General features: G+C 35.0%; 1 protein-coding gene across 2 annotated transcripts; it reads left to right on the top strand.

Annotated features, from left to right (window-relative positions):
- Positions 1–4,217, top strand: LOC121241375 (peroxidase A2-like). 2 transcript variants are annotated; one of them, XM_041139119.1, is made up of 5 exons: positions 1–57; positions 2,135–2,272; positions 2,425–2,616; positions 2,996–3,161; positions 3,586–4,217. In XM_041139119.1, the coding sequence occupies exons 1-5, from the start codon at positions 16–18 to the stop codon at positions 4,074–4,076; spliced, it is 1,029 nt and encodes a 342-aa protein (XP_040995053.1). In that variant the 5' UTR covers positions 1–15; the 3' UTR covers positions 4,077–4,217. The 2 variants fall into 2 exon arrangements, with proteins under 2 accessions (XP_040995053.1, XP_040995052.1); XM_041139118.1 differs by lacking the exon at positions 1–57 and having other exon boundaries at positions 2,002–2,272.
- Positions 4,218–9,768: the final 5,551 nt, after the last annotated feature.

Below are 9,768 nucleotides of genomic sequence, written 5' to 3'. Positions count from 1 at the left end.
AGCTATCTACATGCAATGTCTTGCTTTTGCTTCCTCGGGGACACGTCCAGTCCAATAGTGAGTTTTCCCTCGTTCCCTCTATACCCACTTCAGAATTCGAGCTTATTGATAAATGTCCTATATATATATATATATATATATATAACAACAGGAATGAATTTTTCAAAAGCTTTTTCTTTCTCGTGGATGAATCTTCCAATTTGTATGGCCTCTCTTCATTTTGGGCTCTTTTAATTCAAGTGTGAATTTGACCATATGTATTCGGAAATCCATTAATCCTAATTTCTATCCATCTTATAATGGCAGCAAACTTGAAGTAAGGCAGGCCATTCATTCCTGTGAGAGCTAGCTTCGGCGAAACGAGCAACAAAGTCCAGGTGAGTCTGACTGACAACCCATCAAACCCGGCAAAAGCATGCATATGTATGTATATACGTTGTTCGAAGTTCACTTCTGGCCTTGACAAAAGAAGCCTGTGAGCTTAATATTACTTTGGAAGTACGACTGAACAGCCTCTTAAATAGTAAACACCCAGCTTGTACCTCGATGCATATAAAGAAACTAAAAATCTAGCATTTGGACGTACGGACGATACAACCATAGACCATAAACTCGGTGGTTTTAGAGCCAAAACCATTAAGCTGCATGGATGCCATCCACTGGGTTGAAACTTCTTTTATGTATGTTTGAGGCCGACGGTGCCAAATTTAGGTCTGGTTTGAATAGTGAGATGAAATGAATAAAATATTATTTTTTAATATTATTATTATTTTAAAAATTAAAAAAATTAAATTGTTTATTCTATTTTATGAGTAATGTTATACACTATATTACCATCTAACTTTTATTCTACTAATTAATATGTAATATATCTGTCACTATTTAGATGATAAAAAAATATGTAATAAATAATTATTTAATGATAATAAATATTTTACATTTTACTTAGTAGGATGAAAATGTGATGGTAGAATGATGTATATAATTTTTTATATTTTATACAAAAATTAAGAAAAATTATAATAATAAAATAAGATGAGATGAAATAAAATAAATTAAGAGTATTTATGTATTGAAATAGACATTAACCTCATCTCAAGAATCGAGATAAGTCATTTTCTGCTTTAATTCTTAATCATTATCCTTATTCATTAATTTGTTTTTTTTAATGAACGACAAATAACTGAATAAGTAAAAATAAGGAGAAACCAAATTGTTTATTGACTTAATTGGAAAATATTGAAAAAAATATATAGGCATTGAGCGCATTACCTAATACCTAACCCAATGGGCCCTACTACCATAAAGCATTACCAAATCGCTATGACACTGCACCACATGGCTCGTCTGAAATGGACAGTAAAAGATAATAAATAATGTATGGGAAAGAGAGGGTTAAAAAATCTACGTGCTCCAGACAAAAAATGGACAGTAAGGATGAGTTTGGATATCAGGCAAGGTTGAGATATTTTGTTAAAAATTAAATAAAATATTATTAAAAATAATTTTTTTAGTTGTATTTTTATTTTATTATTTGAAAAAATTAAATTATTTATTATATTTTTATATAAAAATTTAAAATAATTTTAATAATAAAATGAGATGATCATGTTAATGCTCGAAAAGAGTAGCTAGCAGCTTGGACCCGGAACATATATAAATTATATATTTATCTAGATGGTTGGACTATAGTCTATTAATAATATTATTTCCCAGGCCACAACCATGACAAAGTCCAGACCTAGCTAGCTAAACTTCGAATCATGCAACTCTAGAATAAGGCAGAAATATTAATTGGTGAGATTCCAAGAAAAGTAACCTTGCTCCAACCATCGAATTACATAATTTTTTGAACCCCAAGCACACCGACAAGTATTCCTAAACAACTTTACCACTTTTTCCGAGCCCAAGAACTTTCAAACTAGCTAGCGTGCTTGGTAAAACAACGTGTTTGTCACTTTATAAATAAAGGCTCCCAATTTGGTCTGTTAAACATTGAAAACTCGGTTCTTTTTTTTTTCCAGGAAGAGAGAGAACATCACACACAGAGATCATGTCTTCTTCCCACTGCAATGCGATAGTTCTATTCTTCATTGCATTCTTGCTGGGAGGAATATCAGTATCCCATGCCCAGCTTTCCTCAACATTTTATGACGAAACATGTCCAAACGTGACGAGCATCATACGTGGTGTCATCGACAATGCGTTGCTGAGCGATTCCAGGATTGGTGCCAGCCTTCTTAGGCTTCATTTCCATGACTGCTTTGTCAATGTACGTAGTACTTCTCTCCATGCATGCATCCTCCTTAGTACTTTTAAAATCAAGCACCGCTAGCTTGCTTATTAATCGTGGGTTTCAAGTTTTTGTTTTTTTGTTTTTATAATTAATTTGTGTTGAAACGTACGTGTTTTACTTTCTTGCAGGGTTGTGATGGATCTCTTTTACTGAACAACAGTGACACCATAGACAGCGAAAAAGAAGCTGCCCGAAATAATAACTCCGTCAGGGGCTTTGGCGTTGTTGATGATATAAAGACTGCGTTGGAAAGTGCTTGTCCCGGCATAGTTTCCTGCGCTGATATTGTCACCATTGCAGCGGAAGAATCAGTTTCAGCGGTACAACAACAACATCAACACGCCCTTGATCTCTTTAAATTCACGCCCTTGATCTCTTTAAATTTTCGTCCCCGACTCTGCTATACACAAGTTCAAATTTTCTCTTATTAAACCTTAAATACCTTTTCTATACAAAATTTTCGGCTTCTTCTATATCTCAGAAAATGTTCTTTTCTGATCTTCATAAATGGCAAAATATGAACCACTTAGTTGAAAATAATGGTTGAGATTTAACAGGTTTTGATCTATACAACATTTTTATTGCCCCCAAAACATTAGTCATGCCACATAAAACACAAGGGAAAGTCTACTGCCACTCCGAAACAAGTTTTTAGTAATGTCTGTTTTACATATGAAGCTAACTAATTGGTGCTCACAGGCAGGGGGTCCTTCGTGGACAGTTTTACTGGGAAGAAGGGACGGCACAACAGCCAACCGTACTGGTGCTGATATTTCCCTTCCAAGCGCCGTCGATACCCTTGACACTCTTAAATCTATCTTCTCAGCCGTGGGGCTGAACACCACCGATCTGGTTTCCCTCTCAGGTAGCATTTCTATACTCATCACTGGTGTCCAAAAATAGTAAGTAAAAAAGAAAAAACGTTGTGCTTAAATTTTTGTCATTATCAATCACACCAACTACTATATGTCACATTTCAAGTAATTTTTCATGGTTGATATCCGTGGCGGACCCACGTTTAGCTTTGAAATTTTTTGAAAATTCGAAATAGGCCCAAGATCATTTCAACATTTTATTCAATATAATTTTATTTCTACATAGCAAATTATCGAGATCTAATTTTATATATAGTAATATTTTTTAATTTTTTAATCTATTTTTATTTCACATAAATATCTCATTAGAAAAATCGGCCCCTAAAAGAAAATTAGAAATTGTTGTTTCCGCCACGTACGGTTGATATTCACAAATATGTATTAGATGACAAAGTTGACATGCGTAATTTTCAGGCGCTCACACGTTTGGACGCGCACAGTGTCTGACTTTCAGTGGCCGATTGTACAACTTCAACAACACAGGTAATCCTGATGACACCCTGAACTCAACCTACTTGGAAACTCTCCAAGGAATATGCCCCCAGAATGGAACTGGGACTGGCTTGACGAACCTCGACCTCACAACACCCGATACTTTTGACAACAATTACTTCTCCAATCTTCAACTTGAGAACGGATTACTGCAGACTGATCAAGAGCTGTTCTCAACGACAGGTGCGGACACCATTGATATTGTCAACAGCTTTAGTAGTGATCAGAGTGCTTTCTTTGCCAGCTTCGTGGAGTCGATGCTTAAAATGGGGAATATCAGTGTATTAACGGGGTCGGAAGGAGAAGTTAGATTGAACTGCGGCATAGTGAATACAGACTCTTCTGGATCAGAAAGCTTTTTACATAGCTCGATTGAAACCAGAGATGATGCTGAGTACAAATATGCCATATAAAACTAGCTTGTTTTAATAAATGGTGATGATGACAAATATGTTAACAAGACAATACATTAGTAAGTATTGAGAGTTATTAGCATATGTTAGACAAGCCATATAAGATTTGTTAGATAAGTGTTGGGAGTTATTAGCGTATGTTGTCATGGTCTGATGTTTTGATAGAAGTGACTGAAAACTTCTTTTATAGAAGGATTTAGTTATCAATAACAGAAAAGCTTCAAACTGGTCGAGTGTTATTTTTCACTTTACACCAGCCAAAGGAATTTCAACACATATGAGACTTATGTATCTTGTGGTGTGTTCGAGTTTATTGAATTGCAACTTTTTCTCTCTCCTCTCCCCCGCACCCTCTCATCTTTTCTTTCTCCTGATCTCTCCTTTTCCATTTCTCTCCCCAGCACCCTCTCCTCTTTCTCCTCTCCCATTTTTCTTTTCCCTTTCTCTTCTCTTCCCCCTCTTTTGTAACATGGCTATATATGTTGATTCATAAGAGGATTGGTGATTTGCACCTTAAGTAATGGGTAATAGGAGAGTTCTTGATCTTAGCATGCGTTGCATTGCACATGCTCTTTTTCACAAACTCTCTTGTATTTCTTTGTTTTTTGGGTTTTTGAAACTTCGTTTTGCACATGCTCTTTTTCACAAACTCATAAGCCTTGAAAACTTCCCGCAAAGGAGAGGGGGTTGCGAAGGAGAGAGAAAGAGAGAGAGAGAGACCGGATTATGTGTTTCTGAAGAAAATAGAGATTGTCTGCATGTGAGTTTATTATTGAATTTGCTACACCATATGTGTTGGCTCTTTGCTTCTGGGTATAAAACAGGATATTTCACCCATCGACATGTAGCTTCTCTCTGAATAAAGATTTGTCTTTGGCCTTTTAAGAAGTACTTGGGTTCTCATTATTATATATTTTCACATTCTTTTACAAATTCAGAATAGATAGTATTTGAAACATAGATCATGTCATATTTTGCTCCCTTAGTACTTCATCACCTTCTAATTGGTTTAAGCGGCTGCGCCACTTTTTCTTTGTGCATAGCAATGAATTTGATGTTTACAATGAGAATTTTATGGGACTAACTAATTTCATAAAATCGGTTTTATAAGATATGATTGTTTATTCTTTATAAACATGTCCAAGACCTTATCCATAGGCAATGTGTGATTGTTCTTCAACACTTTCGATCACGTGCAAACTAACATTTTTCCTACTCCATGTCACGAGATAAGTAGTGTGGGCCTCAATTTGTCCTGTAGCAGGCTCTAATACCAACTCAACATCCCTTGAATGAAAAACTACATCAACTTTAATACTCCTCCTTGATGGTATTTTTCTGAAACTTCAAGCATCATTCTTAAGAACTAGAACTTGACTCTAGGAAGAGCTTTTGTAAAAATATTGGCAACTTGTTCTTCAGTGATATAGAATTTCAATTCAACTTCTCCTTTTGCTTCAGCTTCTCTCAAGAAATGATACTTGATTGCAATATGTTTAGTTCGACTATGATAAACAGGATTCTTAGCCATCGCAGTGGCTGATTAATTATCACAATAAATCTTCACTGGACCTTGTTGTTTTTCTCCAATATCTTCAAGAATTATGTTCAATCAAATGGCTTGATTTACAGCTCCAACAACTACAACATACTCAGTTTCTACAATTGACTAAGCAATAGTAGCTTGCTTCTTTGATCCCCATGAAAACACTCCTAACCCCGGATTAAAAAAATACCCTAAAGTACTTCTCATATCATTAACTGAGCCAGCCCAATCACTATCAGTAAAACTGATTAGTTTTGAGTGTAGACATGACTTGAAACAGATGCCAAAGTCCATAGTACCTTGAACATATCTAAGAACTCTTTTAGCAGCACCAAAATGAATTTGACTTGGACTTTGCATAAACTTGGAAAGCAGACTAGAAACATACATGAGATCTGGTCGAGTTACAGTTAACTACAACAAACTATCAACCAAACTTCTATAAGTAGTTGCATGCAATCAAAGGAGTTGCTATTGTCTTACATCCCAGCATTTGAAATTTTTTTAACAAATCTTCTGCATACTTTCTATGTGATATGAAGATTCAATTTTCTTGACAAACTTCCATTCCAAGAAAATAATGCATAAGCCCCAAATCACTCATTTCAAAAGTATTCATCATCTCTTGCTTAAATTCTTCAATCATCTCTAAGTTATTTACAGTGAAAATCATATCATCAACATACAATAAAACTATAAGCAAAGCTTTATCCTTGATTTTCACAGAGTGTAAGCTCACTCATGCTTCTATTAAAGCCTTGATCACTGAAATAAATGTCTGTTTTTCCATACTATGCTCTAAGTGCTTGTTTAAGCCCATATAAAGCCTTCTTCAATTGAAAGACTTTTCCTTCTTCTCTTATAAAACCTTCTGGTTGATCAACATAGACTTCTTCTTCTAGAATTCCATTGAGAAAAGCTGACTTGACATCAAATTGAAAAATCTTCCAACTTTTCTAAGCTGCAAGTCCACAAAGAGTTCGAATTGTATCCAACCTTGCAACCGGTGCAAAAGTTTTATTATAATCAATTCCTAGCTGTTGTGAGTAGCCTTTAGCAACAAGCCTTGCTTTGCATTTTTTTAAAGAACCATCATACTTAAGTTTTCTTTTGAAAATCCACTTAACCCCAATCACTTCTATATTGTTAGGTCAAGCGACTAACTCCTATGTATTGTTCTTTTCAATCATTATGATCTCCTCCTCCATTGCATCAACCCAGACTTGTTCTTTTACAGCTGTGGCAAAATTCTCGGGTTCTACAGATGAGTAGTTACAAGATTCATAAATCTCACTTAAAGGCCTTAGCCTTCTAAGTGGAGATTCTAATGAAGAACTTTCTGTTGAAGACATTTCATTCAAACTGTTTTCTGATCTGGGTGACAAAGATAGAGTCACAATCATATCTTCATCCTCTTCTCTTCTTTCATTTTGATTTTCAGAAATAGGAAACTGAGATTCTCTTATTTCTGGTATATGAACAGATTTACTGATCATCTTTTCTTCATCCCAATTCCAACTAGCTTGCTCGTCAAACTCAAAATCTCTACTAGTGACAAGCTGTTTTGACTCTAATTATAGATTTTATATCCCTTGGATTTAGAGCTATATCCAAGAAAAACTCATTTTTCAGATGTTTCTACAAGCTTGTGCCTTTTCTGTGAAGGAACATGAACTTAACACATACCGAAAACTTTTAGATGGCTTGCAGTAGGTTTTTGATCCCTCCAAGCCTCTATAGGAGTTTGGTTGGGAACTGCTTTTGTTGGACATCTGTTAAGCAAATAAATTGCTGTATTAATAGCCTGTGCCCAAAACTTTTTTGGAAGTCCTTTCTCAAGCATCATAGATCTGGCCATTTCCATTACAGTCCTATTTTTCCTCTTAGAAACTCCATTTTGTTGTGGAGTATAGGCTACTATCAATTGATGTTCTAACCCTTCTTCTTCACAAAAAGCATCAAACTTCTTTGAATTAAATTCAGTGCCTTTGTCACTTCTCAAAGTTTTGATCTTGCAACCATTTTGATTCTCAACTAAAAGCTTATACTTTTTAAAGACCCCAAATACTTCAGATTTTTCTTTAAAGAGATAGACCTATGTCATTCTCAAAAAATCATCTATAAACAGTATAAAATACCAGTTTTGGCTTAGAGAAGATATTCTCATTGGACCACACACATCATTGTGAACAAGCTCCAACACCTTTTTAGCCCTCCAAGCTTCACCTTTAGGAACAGACTGTCTGTGTTGTTGTCCAAGCATACAATCTTCATATACTGACATGTTTAAATCCAGTAGAGGTAAGTCACCTATCATATTCTTTTGATTCAACACTCTCAAGGCATTAAGATTGTAATGTCCAAACCTTTGATGCCAAAGAATTGTTTCGTCAAACTTAGCCATCATAGCCTTTTGAAACTGCCAATGAATAGGAAAGTTTATGCGATTTCCCATTTTCACTTCTGCCACTACTTGTTTATGGTGCTTCAGATCACAAATGGTACATACTTCCCCTTCAAAGTGTAGTGAATACCCATTTTGCATCATTTGACCAACACTTGGTAAACTTTGATCAAGACTTGAAACTAATAAAACATCATTAATGAATCTAGTTCATTTCTTAGTTTCCAAAGTGATTGTGCATTTTCCTTTTGTTTCTACCAATTCACCATTTCCAAGTTTGACTTTTACATTTATAGATCTATCAATTTTTGAAAAAATACCTTCATTTGGAGTCATGTAATTGTTGCACCCACTGTCCAAAAAGCATTCTTCACTTTTCTGTTCAGCAGTAGCTTGACATACATAGAACAAGTGCTCCTCCTTTTCTTTTGTATAGTTGGCTTGTTGATTCTTGTTTTTGAATCAACAATTCTTCTCTACATGTCCAAAATTTTTGCAGTTTGTGCACTGAGGCCTCCCATGATGATAAGAGTCCTTCTCTAATTGATTATTCTTCTTACATACACCATAAGGAGGAAATTTTCCTTTTGTAATTCCCATTTTTTGAGAACTTTCTCCACCTTTTGGTACACTTTTATACTTCTTTTTATGTCTTTTAGTTTCTGATTTTTCAAATTAACCTTCAGTTGGAATGCATTCTCTAAGGAGACTTCACTTTTTCTATCAATTCTTAGTTCAAGAGCATGTAAAGATCCCATCAACTCAGTGACAATTAGAGTTGAAAGGTCTTTAGATTCTTCAATTGCAGCAACCATATGATCATATTTTTCTATCAAACTGATCAAAATTCTCTGGACTACTCTTTCATCAGATACTTCTTCTCCATAAACACACATATGATTTATGATCTCAATAAGTATGGAACAATAATCTTTCACATTCTCAAACTCTTTCATTTTGAGATTTTCAAGTTCTATTCTCAAACGTTGAAGCTTGATTGTTTTAACTTTAAGATTTCCTTGAAACTCTTGCTGCAGAATCTCCCAGGCCTGCTTTGAAGTTGATGCTCTCATCAATCTTGGAAAGATTGCTTCACTAACAGCTTGTTGTAGAGGAAACAAAGCTTTAGCATCTCTTTGCTTGTCAATCTTGTTTTGGGTTGACTTTGAAGTTCCTTCTGCAATGGCAGAGACTCCACTTTCAACAACATCTCAAAGATCAAGTGACATGAAGAGTGTCTTCATCTTGATACTCCAGTAATCATAGTTCTCACCATCAAATATTGGTATAGTGGTAGATGAACCAAGAGCTGCCTTGATGCCTTTTCAAATCGAAGTGACTCTGATGCCAATTGATGGAAATTACAATTGAAAAAATAGAGGAAAAATGAAGAGAGAAACTTCAATCCACGAAACTGTTGAATTGATTCTTGATGTTTTGTCTATTCCACTTCTCAGAATACAACTTATATAGTCACATTGTAAACATCACAGCATTAATAAAGGAACAACTTTCAAGATAAGCTAAATAACATTATAATTTAAATGGGTAATACTACACCCACCGTTCTCCCTTACCGTTTTTACTTCCCACTTGACGTGTCATGCTTCTTCTTTTTTTTTCATTTTTCCTTCCCACGTCGTCTTCCCCCATTTCATTTAGTTGTCACCATTCCATTTCGTCTTCCCAAATCCCCATTCCATTTCACTCTCTACATTTTTTTTATTTCGTTTTTCGCTTCC

This window comes from Juglans microcarpa x Juglans regia, chromosome 7S, assembly GCF_004785595.1.
Source record: "Juglans microcarpa x Juglans regia isolate MS1-56 chromosome 7S, Jm3101_v1.0, whole genome shotgun sequence".
Classification (NCBI taxonomy): domain Eukaryota; kingdom Viridiplantae; phylum Streptophyta; class Magnoliopsida; order Fagales; family Juglandaceae; genus Juglans; species Juglans microcarpa x Juglans regia.
The sequence above is the reverse complement of the archived record's forward strand: the minus strand, read 5'-3'. Positions and strand labels throughout refer to the sequence as shown.